The 14,657-nt window shown below is 44.5% G+C and overlaps 3 protein-coding genes across 39 annotated transcripts in view; 1 reads left to right on the top strand and 2 right to left on the bottom strand.

The window, feature by feature from the left end:
• The window catches only part of LOC105276337, a 334,767-nt gene that overhangs the window by 35,945 nt on the left and 284,165 nt on the right, over window positions 1–14,657 (top strand). The gene's annotated exons all lie outside the window — the stretch shown is intronic.
• LOC113562218 lies at window positions 1,822–2,370 on the bottom strand. The gene has a single exon (XM_026970877.1). The coding sequence runs from the start codon at window positions 2,348–2,350 to the stop codon at window positions 1,940–1,942; it is 411 nt and encodes a 136-aa protein (XP_026826678.1). The 5' UTR covers window positions 2,351–2,370; the 3' UTR covers window positions 1,822–1,939.
• LOC113562219 lies at window positions 2,369–2,807 on the bottom strand. Its single transcript, XM_026970878.1, has one exon. It carries the CDS (start codon window positions 2,785–2,787, stop codon window positions 2,389–2,391), a length of 399 nt encoding a protein of 132 aa, XP_026826679.1. The 5' UTR covers window positions 2,788–2,807; the 3' UTR covers window positions 2,369–2,388.

Here is a 14,657-nt window from a genome sequence, read left to right as displayed (position 1 = left end):
TCAAAGCGTACATTTTCGCTCTGAGCCCCACGAATTCCGTCATGATCGCGCCGTTGTTCTCATCTTTCATTAAACCTGGTACTTTTTTATTCGCGAGCGGTATTCCGTATACGTTGTCGGATGCGTAATCGCTTGTATCAAATCGTGCAATGTCGCGTTTCATTTGCTCGTACACGTCCTCGCACTCGATATGATAAATTAAACTGTCGGTATCCGTGTACGTAACTTTACACTTCTCGCGATAAAGGGGTAACATGTACTCGTGGTGAAATTCGTACAAACAGACCTTGGATATGTCGAGGATGCACATACCCACGTAGATCGGTTTGTTGAACTTCACCTCGAGCTTACGCATCTCGATCGCGACCAGGTTTTCCGAAAAGACGCTGCGACTGTGAAAATTCGGTTTCGCGATCATTGCCTCCGCGCCATATGGTCCGTTCCATTTCGTTAACAGTTTAACATCCACGTGATTGCGCACGTTCTCCATGGTTTTACCGAATACCGCGTTGTTCATTAGTTTGTACAAATTTTTCTCAAAACCATTTTTCGCTGCCGTTCTAAATCGTGTATTTAGTTCGATGTAATCGCGGAGCCATGGAGATTGCGCAAATTCTAATACGTGGTGTATTTTTGTGACGCGAAGACCGTGACGCGTACACTGTTGCAGGTTGCGATAATGAATGACGTACCGCTTCTTATCGTACACAGTTGCGAGCAGCTTATCCTGCCGTTTACCCGGCGGCTTATCGCACGTCGGGCACAACGGAAGATCGACGTGCGCGTCGTGCAGCTGTTGCGGATACTCGAGATCGACTTCGAGAATGTATCCCTTTGGTGAATCAGGAGCGATCACGTTCACGTCGAAATTGGAAGTGTCATCGACCCATCGAAATTCGGCATAGGGCAGTGGTTGACACATTGCCCAACCGTACAAGTTATTAACGTCGTAATACATGAGATACGACGAAGGTTTCGATGGGTCGTACGACTGCATGTACTTGTTTTTGGCTTGCGCGTACCTGTTCAAACATTGGCTCAGGCCGCCGCGTATACCGCGTTCTATGTACATGACCATATCGATATCGGTAAGAAGTTCGAAATTTATACGCGTATGCTTGAGCATCGCGTCCCACGTAAAACCGGACAGAGTGTAATAATACGCGGGATCCACACCGTAACTATTGATGCAGCTATCGCGGAAATTTTCGAATACGTCGGCCAACAACAAGACATCCGTTTTCAAGTACAAATCGCTGTACTTGCCGAGCGTTCGAATGGTGAACCGCTGCCAGATGTTCTCGGCGTGCGCGTAATCGCTCTCGGATACCGTATCACCGGTCAGAGAACTATAGAACGATTCGCGCGGCAGTAGGCGAGTATCCTCTAATTTTTCGGCGCAATCCACGTACTCGTAAGGGAACACGCCCTTTCGCGTAAGTAAATCAAAGTCGTCAGCCGACAATTTTGCAAATTCGGATCGTACGATTCGGAGTTTATCGTTATTTATATAAGATGACAATTTATCGAGACTGCTGCTTAAGAATTTAAATGAATCGATGAACCGCAATTGCATGTGGTTTCGCCATGTTGTCTTATCGTCTTCGAACCCGTAAACGTGTTTCGTGAACGAAATGTACTTTTCTTTATTAATCGGCAATACATCGACATTGCCCTTGAAATTGCTGGCCAGTTCTTTGACAATGAAATGCGCGTCGTAGCCGGATAAATTATGGAACACTATCGGAATAGTACGCGAATCTCTGTAATTTAGGTTACAATTCGCGTGCGCGGGACCTCTGTATCGACCGGTCAGGTGGCAATGGTCACGAACCCGCGTGTTGTCCGGCACGAACGGTTTCTTGCAGATATGACACTGCGTCGCGCTATTGAATTTTTCGCGCTCGTCTCGAGTTAATTCTACCATGGGGACATTTCTCTACAAAATCGCTTTCACGCGATACGCTAAACTTCTTAATTCTTCGACGAACCACGATATACAATCGGTATCGCGACGGGATCGGTACTCGGATAGCGAGTCGTCGTAGGAGCACCGCACATAATACCCGATGCTGAATACCCGGTGACGCTGGTACAGCTTCGGGTCGTTCTCCTCCTCCGTCTTCTGCAGGATGCACTCCAGATCGGCGTACACGACGAACGGCATTCGCTCCTTCCTGTTGTAGTTAGTGAAACTTAGCCACTTGTCCACTTCGTTGGGTAAGACGATGGCGCATTCGTTCATCTTGCTGCAATCCACGGAGTGGGTCTCCAATCTCTCATTAGTGTAGAAGTAGTGTAGACATCTACAAAAATAAAAGAAAGTATCTATTAATTCCTGACATTGCATACGTATTTATTCATTATATACAAGTATACTAACGCTACTTACCGATCACAAATGTATATTTGCCCATTCTTCTTATTTATCTGGCAACTCACTAAGTGGGATAGATTCTTGATGCACGCGAAATGTCCCACGTTGTTGTCCTGCGCATCTTGCACGTACAGCAGATTCGCGTGCTTATCCATCTTCTCATCGGTGAGTCGTATCAATACGATCGTGAGTTGTTCCTCTTCTTTTTTCTTCTCTTGGATGGTATACACGTTTATGGAGATGTCGTTCAGACGTTTGAACTTCACAATGTTCTTCAGTGTTACGGGAAACTCTATGCCCTGGAGATTCAGCACCGTCGTGTAGTGCGGGTACGAAGATTCGCATTCTGTGTGCCTTTTCGCAGGATAAAGAGCGGTGACCACCGACCACGCGAAGCACGCATTGTCCATCGTTCGCACGTTCACCACTGCTTTCTTCGACTTTATCTCCTCCGATAACTTGATGTAACATCCCGCGTGCAAGGGATTATACTTGTTCACGTTGATGATCAGGTTCAATATACGCGACAACGCCCATCCGCTGTCGCGCTCCTGGAACTCTTCGAGGATTGCCAAGGTGGGCTCGATCACGTGCTACTCGTACCATTCTTGCAGATCAGACGTAGCGAAGAGGCCACGATTTTTCGTGTTGATGCTTTTATTAGCGGTCTTCTCATCCGACACGAACACACCGTTGAACACGGTGTTCACTTTTACGCTGTTGCGTTGTTCAATAGCGTTGCGCACATGCTCGAGCACTATGCTCCTAGCGTCTTCCAGGAATCGTCGCGGCTCGATGTAATTCGCTTTGATCACCGCACCGGTTAATATACGGTTTTCAAACGTGGTATCAATCTCTCGTCATGAGAGTTCTGCGGTGGAAGGCTGTTCGGCGTAATCACCACCACCACCACCATCGAAATGTATAAAGCGTCTTTGCAAACGCTTCTTCAATCCCTCGAGCCGCGCGATTCGAGCCACTAACGATTGTATATTTTCGATGGATAGCCGCGGACGCTTGGCACGACTCTTTTCGTCCAATTGTTCAATACACTCGTCACAACGTTGCACTCACGCGAAATATTCGCCCAAGGTAGCAACATTGTTGGCTTCCTCCAACAGGTCATGTTCACTCTGCTCCATGTTTCCGTAGCACTTCTCACTGACAACTTTTCTATGGAGCGCTCGTAACCAACTGTGGTACTAAACCTTTTTTCCGTTTGATTATATGACATCTCCTCCGTCTCTTTCCACCCTGCGGCCACATTCTTTGACTGCAGCCGACGGTTGAAGATCCAGACGTGCCGGAGGACATTTGAGAGGACATTTGCCCCTCCCCACACCCCCTCCGAGCCCCATGGGTTAGAATCCGGGTACCGGCGCCCCCGAAGAATTTTTAACGGATTTTTTTATCTATCGACTATCTCACGCGCGGTAACGTCTTTTGTCGTAATTGATAGCAGCCGGGGTATCTCTATCGACTATCTGACGCGCGGTAACGTCTTTGTCGTAAGTGATAGCAGCCGGGGTATCGGCGCTTGCAATTTTCTTATCGCTTATGTAAGACAATATCATGGTGTTCCTTTCCTAGTAGTCTGTTTACATAAACACCCCTTTGACTGGTACTGGCGCTCGAAGACCCCCCCCCCGTGACGTCATACTCCACGCGTCCAGAGACCTCCCCCCGCACCCCCCGGAACCCCTGAATTAGCGGACCCCCTCCCCCTCCCCGCAACCCCCTCGGAGGTCACGGGTTAGCGGACACCCCCCTCTCCGCACCCCTCGGAGGTCCTGAGTTAGCGGACCCCCCCGCATGACGTCATACCCCCGCGCCCAGAGACCCCCCTCCCGCGTGACGTCATACCCCCGCGCCCAGAGACCCCCCTCCCGCGTGACGTCATACCCCCGCGCCCAGAGACCCCCCGCCCCGCAACCCCCTCGGAGTCCCTGAATCAGAACTCTCCCTTATCATACTACTACCACACGTATACTCGGCGTCTTTTTTACCTTTTGTAAAAAAGTAATTTTGTAATGACACTACGCATATTGTAGTGTTAACAGTTTCCAAAGCAGAATATTTATTTTGCGACATTAAACATGATCGTACCTAACATGATTATATATTAAAAAACATTCCACCACTATCTCCGTTATCTGCCATAATTAGAATATAAATTATAAAAAGAACAAAGATAAGAAATGCTGAATTATCTAAAATCGGCGTATATGTTTGATGAGATTATTTATTGGACATCCTATATATTATAATCCAAAGTCGACACCCAGTATATTATATTAAGATAAATTGAGATACTCTATATACTATAATTAAAATGAGACAATCTGTATATTAAATTTGAATGAAAGAAAAGGGTTTTGACTGATAAGGAAGGTAAAAGAGGAAAGCGAATTAATATAGTTTAAAAGATTTTATTTTCACATTTTAATCAACGGAATAAATAAAGTCTAATATAACGTGTCAGAGTTTTCTCGAATCACAAATACAAGTTTTTCGGGTTGGTCAATTAAAATCGGACACCCTATATAGTATACTCAAAAGTAGACACCCTGTATAATATAATAATAAGATAGATTGAGATACCCTATATTTAAAAATGAGACATGTATATTAAATACACGGTCGGTCTCGCTGCGCATATACAGGGTGTCCCATGGTAAGTTGCTGAAACTAAACAGCTGTCATTTTTAAACGTATGCAGTTATTGAAAAAACAAAAATTGTGTTGGAAAGAGGAAAGTCTGCAGTTTTAAATGGGTATAAATAAAATTTAGCAAAATGTTTGTACATCAGTTTATTTTATTAATGAAAAATATGCTAATAATCAAGTAAGCTAATGATAAATATTTTCAAAGTGTGCACCATCTGAATTTGTACAAAAATCAATTCTTTTACGAAAACTTGTGAAAACTTTTTCTAACATGTCGTCTTTAATGTTGCTGACGACCTTTTTAATAGCTACTACTAAATCTGACACTGTTTCTGGATTTCCGGCATAACAATGGTCCTTAATGTATCCCCAAAGAAAGAAGTCACATGGATTCAAATCCGGCGAGTACGGTGGCCATTCTAGCCCCCCCCCCCCCTGGGCAAATTTGGAGTATCCCAAACCGATGACTCGATTGCCATAAACTTTATGGATTGTTTCGAAGACCTCCTGGGTTCGATGTGGTGTCGCTCCATCCTGCATGAAATGAAATCCTCTGACCAGGCCTCTTTTTTTTGCATGAGGGAAGAATTGTGTTTCGAGAAGCTGCTTGTAACTTTCACCAGTGACTGTTGATTCGAAGAATTGCAAATAAATTCCTTTTACCGAGATCGCAGCCCATGCTGTTATTTTTTGTGGATGTAAAGGTTTAGCCAGGGAAACGTTGGGATTTTCCGACCCCCAAAATTTATAATTTTGTTTATTAACATAACCATTTAGCCAGAAATGTGCTTCGTCCGTGTAAATTATCAATTTTGCATCAAGTTCTCCATCTTCAAACATTCCATTTATCGTCTTGCAGAATTCCACACGTTTCGTCATAGCGCGTTTGGTTAGCAATTGATGTGATGTTATTTTATAGGGATGCATTTTCAGGAAATGTTTTAAAATCCTGTGTAACGTTGTTTTGGATATTTCAAGAGCTTGGGCAGCTTTCCGAATGGAAGAATTTGGATTCTCTTCAAAATACTTCTTAATATCTTCAATGTTTTCTTCTGCAGCTACAGACACATAAGGACCTGGCAGATCATGTCTACGGTTTTGGATAGTTCCATACTGCATAAAATTATCGATAATTCTGATAAAAATAACACAAAACATTATTTTAATGCAGATTTATTGCCAAAAAATGGAGTGACGTAACGCATACGTTTAAAGACATAATAAATTCTAACCTTTTCAGCATGTTTTCGCTCTGAACTTTATGTGTTCCGTATTTAGTACGAAACCCCCTGTAAGCATTGCTATAAACTTTTCCTCTGGAAAAGAAGCACTCGACAAGATAAATCTTTTCTTCCGTCGTCAGATTACTCATTTTGACGCGCACGGACTTGCATCTACCACAACCAGAATAAAACTGCGGACACTCAGATGAACGACCGTTAACCGTAAGACACTTTCTGAAGTCATGGAGGGGAGAACCAATCGTTTACTTTCAGCAACTTCCCATGGGACACCCTGTACTTGGCGCGTGACACTACCGTGTCTCTTGATACGTGGCGCATACGAGGCGGGCGGTATGTTGCGAAATCTCATAGTCGATCTCATCTAACGTTCCGTTTGCTCTGAGGAATTCGGAGTAAACATCTCTCAATATCAAACGGTCGCTTACGTAGCGAGCTAGGCCCAGCGCGTCGTTAGTGGCCCTTTTTTGGAGTTATACGAGGCTGTCTCTGATTGGCAAGCATATACCGTCGATCGATTCCGCCAATTAGTAGCCGCCGCGAGAAACCGCGATCGAGATCGTCCCGTTGGAAAATTAGTGCGAGCACAGAGTCTTGCGAGAGCGGAACTAACGCGCCCGTGCTGGTCCGTCTCACGAAATTCACGTTGCCCGAATAAAGTATTGTGCCAAGTAATCCGGAAGACCATTTACTCTGACCGACACCTAATCCAGCTACTCTAAGATATTACTGTGTTCGCGTGAGCATCGAAGGCGCGTGGACATATAGGGTGTCGACTTTTGAATATAATATATAGGGTGTTCGATTATAATTGACCAAACCGAAAAACTTGTATCTCTGTTTCGAGAAAAATTTGACACGATAAAGTAAACGTTATTTATTCCGATACTTAAATTGTGAAAATAAAATCTGTTAAGCTATATTACTCCGCTTTCCTCTTTTCCCTTCCTTATCACTCAATTATATTATGACATATAGGTCTCAATTTTAAAATATAGGGTATCTCACCCTATCTTATTATATTATACATGGTATCGACTTTTGATTATACTATATAGGGTGTTATATTATACAGGGTGTCAACTTTTGATTATAATATATAGGGCGTTCGAATGTACTTGACCAAACTGAAAAACTTGTATCTCTGTTTCGCGAAAAGTTGACACGATAAAGTAATCGTTATTTATTCCGATGATTAAAATGTGAAAATAAATCTGCTAAGCTATATTAATTCGCTTTCTTCTGTTACCTTCTTATCACTCAATTATATTATAACATACAGATCTCATTTTTAAATATAGGGTATGTCACACTACCTTATTATATTATACAGGGTGTCGACTTTTGACTATAATATATAGGGTGTCCAATTTTAATTGACCAAACCGAAAAACTTGTATCTCTTTCGAGAAAAATTTGACACGTTAAATTAAACGTTATTTATTCCGATGATTAAAATGTGAAAATGAAATTAGCTAAGCTATATTACTTCGCTTTCCTCTTTTAACTTCTATATCACTCAATTATATTATAACTTACAGGTCAATACCAATTGATGTATCTCGCCGTGCCCAGTAACATGGCCTTGGTTTTGTTAGAGTTAAGCTTCAGACAATTTTCAGAGACCCAGCTGGAGATATTCACTATATCCTCATTGACTCTCCGAATGGCATCCAAGAGATCCCAGGGATCACAGTGAAGGTATATCATCAGGTCATCAGCGTAAAACCCATACTCGGTATAGTGCAGAACTCTACCAAAGTCAGAGATACATAGCACAAAGAGTAAAGGCCCAATTACCGAGCCCTGCGGTACCCCCGTAAGAACACTGACGAAATCAGACACAGACCTACCCCTAGGCTCCCTCACAGCCTGGCATCTACCATCCAAATAAGAACAGGCCATTTCAAAACCGAACAAGAAAAGCGAAGTGATCTTAACTTCTCAATTAAGCGACGATGCGAGACACAGTCAAAGAGGATTGTATTTCCGAGACGCGATTGGCAATATATGTGCTCCACCTAGAAGGATGTTGCCTGAGCCAGGCTAACGTGATCGTGGAGTCGGTCTACCTATGGATAGGCGCCTGAGATAGATTCAAGAAACTGATTGTCCACTTCAGGAGTCGACAGAGGAGAACGGCAGCATTGAGCTTGAGCCTCGGAATGTTCACCGTTTTCAGTGGCGTGACTTTCGTTTTAGCTGCTAGGAGACTGATTTGAACGCTTTCAAAAGAGTGAAGTACGCGCAGATAGATCACGGCAGCGTAAGCGCGGTTGGACGCGTCCGCGAAACCGTGTATCTCGACGCCGAGATTTTCTTTATGCTGTCCGGTCCACCGGGGAATCCGAATCGTTCCTAGATTTGGCAAGTCGGTATAGTAGGCATGCCAGCGATCAGTTAACTCGGGCGGAAGAGGATCGTCCCAATCGCCCTTGAGAAGCCAAAGTTCCTGCAGCAAAATCTTTGCGGTAATCACGACAGGAGCAGCCCACCCGAGCGGGTCATAGAGCTTTAAAATAAAAGATAAAATCGAACGCTTCGTCGGCGGCGTAATAAGCTCAGAACAGAGTACAAAACAAAAAGAGTCGTCGTTCGGCGTCCATGACAGTCCGAGCACCTTGAGAGTGTCATCCTTCCCGATAGACTGATCGACTCGTTCGCGCTGATCAGCAGCAAGGTCGGCGAGAAGTTCCGGCGCGTTAACGGTCCATTTTCGTAGTGGAAATCCGCCTCGATTCATCAGCTCTATTAATTGATCGCGCTTGTCGCGTAGGCGATCGGGATCGTCATCTCCGAATAGTGTATCGTCTACATAGAGTGAGTCTTCTATAATGGCCGCGGCCTCGGGAAAGGCATGACCTTCATCTTTCGCTAGCTATTTGAGGATCTGCATCGCGAGATAAGGCGAGCAAGCGAGACCGTATGTCACGGTGAGAAGCCTAAAAAGTAGTATGGCAGTGGCGTCGGAAGGGCGCCACACAAGTCTTTGGAAATCCGCGTCCCGAGGATCCACTAGGATCTGGCGGAACATTTTCGCTATGTCGGCCTTATAGACGTAGCACCAACGGCGCCAACGTAGAATTATCGCAGGAAGATCGGCTTGCAATTTCGGCCCAATTAACAGGAGATCATTTAGAGAGGTTCCGTCACTGGTCTTGCACGAGGCGTAATTTGGTCGTGCTGCTCGACTCGCGCAAAACGGCATGGTGAGGGATGTACACGGGCTTGAAATTCGCGTCGTTGTGCTCGACGCGTTGCATATGACCGAGGGATTGATACTCGCGTAAAAACTCGTGATATTGAGCGCAAATATCCGGACTTCGTTGCAAGCGTCGTTCTGAGCGATTGTACAGAGAGAGAGCAATCGGGAGAGACTCTCCGATAGCGAGAGGAGGCCCTTACTTGAAGGGTAATCAAACTATGTAGCGGCCCTGCGGCGTGCGCGAGTGGGTCGCGGCGAAGTGCTCTTCGCACTGCTTCTCCTCTGCGGTCAGCGGACAAGGTTGGGGGACGTTCTCGTTTTCCCAAAATTTCTGCAGTAATACATTTGTATCCGTATCCGGAGCAAAATTCAAAACCGTGGCGCCGGAGTCAGCGCATCGATCTATGCCGGTCGGACCGGATAACATTCACCCGAGAGCGGTACTCTGAGCGGTGGGCGTGCCAACTGGACCTTGACGAAGGCCGTTTAACAGTAAGGAACCGTAAAGATCAGCTCCGATTAATAGGTGAATCGGATGGTTGCTTGTAGGGTTCGGATCCGCGAGCGTTAAACCGCGTAAATGGGACCACAAGCCGGCCGGGCGAGCTTGCGAAGCCGCGTACGAAGTAATTCGCTGATAAACATAAACAGTAAGCGAGAACATAGGTGTGACGGTAGAGCACGGCGAAAGCTGGACCGAAATTCATGATTTTGCGATGCCCGTATATTTTTCCCCAAAACAGCGTATTTGGAGATCAGCGCGTTGTCGGTGAGTCCGCATCGTTTGACAGAGTGACTCCGAAATAAAACTGAGCGTGGATCCTTGATCCAACAAAGCACGCACTTTAAAGAGCCGACCCTCCGGGATATGAAGATTCACCCACGCGGTCGCGAGGAAAACCGTAGGAGCCTGTTCAATCGGCGGATGTACGGTTTGTACGTCAGCGACGGCCGCGATGTTCGCTGCGCTCGTGGACGGCGTTCTGAGTGCCGTCGCCGGCGCGAGAATGGGCGTTTCTGGCGGAGGGTCGCCGTTCGCGGAATGTAACAGCGAGTGATGTGCTTGATTACACTTAGTGCATCGACCTTTAGATTTACAATTTGGCGTAAAATGTCCCGAGCGTATACAATTGAAACACAGTTTGTGTTGTTTGACAATCGCCCAACGCTGCACGACCGGTTTTGAAAGAAAATCGTCGCATTTATATAGATGGTGATTTCTGGCGCAGTTAACGCACTTTAATACGGATACGCTATTGACAGAAGATCGTGGTTTGTTGCCGCGAGAATTCGTCGAACTATTGGACTGCTCGGAAAGGTCCGTCAAACCTCGGATGCGCAGCGTTAAAAAATCGTGCAGGTCCTGATAAGAGGGAAGAGTGGAAGACGAAGCGGTACGTTTCAAGTTCTATGCGTGTCGCGTTCGCGGACTGAACTTTTACGATGCAATGTATATAATCAGGTCGTCCCATTTATCGACTCGACGTCCAAGGTTTGTTAACGCAGCAAGCGACGCGGAGAGCGTATCGCGCAGCTTCTTCAACTCGGGAACGCTTTCTGTTTTCATATTAGACAAACTCATAAACGAATTAATGTGCGCGTGTACGAGGGCCTGCTTGTCATCGTATTCGTTCATTAACAGTTTCCATGCAGAATCATAATTGGCGTCGGAAAGGACCCTGCACATTTTATAGGAAAAACCGGTCTCGGTCAAATTAGCTGAAATTGAAATATGTTATAGTTTAGGTGATGCTGATTAAAAGTTTCCTTAGGCAAAAACGCCAAAAATCAAAAATATAAAAGATACGACGACATAAAATAAGTAAAATTGGAGTTTAAACAATGTTTAAGTCGTCGTATCTTTTATATGTTTGATTTTTGGCGTTTTTGCCTAAGGAAACTTTTAATCAGCATCACGTAAACTACAACATATTTCAATTTCAGCCAATTTTACCGGAGCCGATATTTTCCTATCTCGTACATTTTATAGGAAAAAATCGGCTCCGGTAAAATTGGCTGAAATTGAAATATGTTGTAGTTTAGGTGATGCCGATTAAAAGTTTCCTTAGGCAAAAACGCCAAAAATCAAACATATAAAAGATACGACGACTTAAACATTTTTAAAACTCCAATTTTACTCACTTTAAGTCGTCGTATCTTTTATATTTTTGGTTTTTGGCGTTTTTGCCTAAGAAAACTTTTAATCAGCATCACCTAAACTACAACATATTTCAATTTCAGCCAATTTTACCGAGACCGATTTTTTCCTATAAAATGTGCGGGATCCTTTTCAAGTTAGCAATCAAAAGCGCGGCATCACCACTGAGACCAGACTTTAAGTAGTGAAACTTCTGAGTATTAGACAATACTTCGTTATTGGCGACAAGCGACTCGAACGTGTTGCGAAACGTCTCCCACTCTAAGTAATTACCGGAAAATTTGGGCAGAGAAATACGAGGTAGCTGAAGATTCGTAGGACCATGCGGGTTGCGGAAGGATAAATCCGTAGTAACATTAGATGGCGCGGAATCGGTTTTACAAAGTCTACTTATCACGTCGTAGAGATGGTCAGTGGCTTCAAGGTAGACGTCCTCAGTCTCGTAGAAGAGGTCGTTGACAAAGTAGGTGTGGTCCCGCTTCTCGTCTGCAGTGGCCAAGCAGTAGATCCGGTATTCAGCGTCTGAACCTTGGTCCACAGCTCCTTCAAATCCGACAATCGACCTTGCGTCCTGGCGACGGTGACGTTGGCCTTTGGAAGTTTCTTGAAGTTGATCAAGACACGCTTGAGCAGAGCAATTGTATTTGTCTGCTCGACCATGAGTATACTTAGATCGGTGGACATGATGACCTCTCAAGCCACTTCTCTGGAAGCGCCGCTGCACGCGGGCACTGTATCGTCTGGGATTGCACCGAACTTCACTCCGCACCGTTTTGCGGGTTTACGATAGGCCAGTGAGCGGCGCGTATCGAGACCGGAGGGTGCGGGAGCGCGACACCGTTGCTGCGAGGCCCTCTCGAAAGAGTCGATCACGGTGCTTTCGACTTAACGTCACCTGAGCGGTGGACGTTGACGCACTGATCCGCAGACGTCGGAGTCACACAGACACGTGTGCCTCACGGGATGCAGAGCGAGAGAAAGAGTGTTAGTGCTCCGATCTCGACCGGACGAGGCGAGCATACAGGAGAACGAACGTTCAATGAGCACGGCTGAATTCACATTCGATTCACTGTCCGTCGGCCCGAACGTTTCGGCTTGACCGGCGTGTTCACTCACGAGCGCACTTATCCGGCTCGAAGGACCAAAACTATGTCCACGCGCCTTCGATGCTCACGCGAACACAGTAATATCTTAAAGTAGCTGGATTAGGTGTCGGTCACAGTAAATGGTCTTCCGGATTGCTTGGCACAATACTTTATTCGGGCAACGTGAATTTCGTGAGACGGACCAGCACGGGCGCGTTAGTTCCGCTCTCGCAAGACTCTGTGCTCGCACTAATTTTCCAACGGGACGATCTCGATCGCGGTTTCTCGCGGCGGCTACTAATTGGCGGAATCGATCGACGGTATATGCTTGCCAATCAGAGACAGCCTCGTATAGCTCCAAAAAAGGGCCACCAACGACGCGCTGGGCCTAGCTCGCTACGTAAGCGACCGTTTGATATTGAGAGATGTTTACTCCGAATTCCTCAGAGCAAACGGAACGTTAGATGAGATCGACTATGAGATTTCGCAACACTGTATAATATAATTAGATACTGTGAGATACTCTATATTTTAAAATGAGTGTATGTTATAATATAATTGAGTGATAAGAAGGTAAAAGAGAAAAGCGAATTAATATAGCTTAGCAGATGTTATCTTCACATTTTAATCATCGCAATAAATAACGTTTACTTTATCGTATCAAATTTTTCTCGAACAGAGATACAAGTTTTTCGGGTGGGTCACTTAAAATCGGACACCCTATATATTATAGTCAAAAGTCAACACCCTGTATAATATAATAAGGTAGTGTGTGAGATACCCTATATTTTTAAATGAGACCTGTAAGTTATAATATAATTGAGTGATATAGAAGTTAAAAGAGGAAAGCGAAGTAATATAGCTTAGCAGATTTCATTTTCACATTTGAATCATCGGAATAAATAACGTTTAATTTATCGTGTCAAATTTTTCTCGAAACATAGATACAAGTTTTTCGGGTTGGTCACTTAAAATCGAACACCCTATATAGTATACTCAAAAGTCGACACCCTATATAATAAAAATACGATAGAGTGAGATACCCTATATAGTAAAAATATTAAAATAAGACCTATATTGTATAATAAACTGCAAAGTATCTAGATATATCGATAGCGCCTCTCGCGGCAGAAAGGTGAACTGTACATCAAATTCGTGGTCGACTATGACGACCAAGACGACCAACACGACGTTTCTTACATGTAAATTTCGAGATTTGCAGTTTGCATCATAATATTTCCACTCGTAATGCACATAGAAAAAAAATAAAAACACTTTTATTATACAAATCACCCCCAAGCTGTCGAATGAGTCTACTCAGAACTTGATCAATTTGGCCCTTATTGAGATCTGATAATCTCGGGTACTCGCAGCTCGCGTACTCGCGTAAAAGAGTCACGGTGCGGTCTCGCGCTACGCGTATACTTGGCGCGAGACACTACCGTGTCTCTTGATACATTCAAAGCGAGTTTGTCCGCCAAGGCACATTGTCATGAGCGCTACCACATTCATTGCATAAAATTATAAAACTCGTAAAAATGACTTACTTGAAAGTGTTACGTCCAACTCCCTGAGAGAGACGCACAAACCACGTATCTCTCATGTATTAACGCGAGTCGAGCCGACCGATTTATCGGAAAGAAGGTCAGCGGCCGAAGGCCACTCTTACGCTTCGTCCGAATTAATGTCTGTTCGTAGGTCCTTTTTATGTAAGGGAATCGAATTCCTCCCTATTACAAGGGACAAGGACCTCGTGCGATTAATTGAGGAAGGAAGGAGGTAAATAAATTAAACAGAATTTAATATAAACAAATAAAAATAAAATTTATTGACACAATTAGATGTCAAAAAAAAGAAATTATATATCATTGAGTGTAATTATAATGAAAATATAAATATGGTTACGATTCGTTCACTGGGACTC

This window comes from Ooceraea biroi, chromosome 6, assembly GCF_003672135.1.
Source record: "Ooceraea biroi isolate clonal line C1 chromosome 6, Obir_v5.4, whole genome shotgun sequence".
In the NCBI taxonomy this organism is placed as follows: Eukaryota; Metazoa; Arthropoda; class Insecta; order Hymenoptera; family Formicidae; genus Ooceraea; species Ooceraea biroi.
This window is presented reverse-complemented; position numbering and strand designations above follow the sequence as displayed.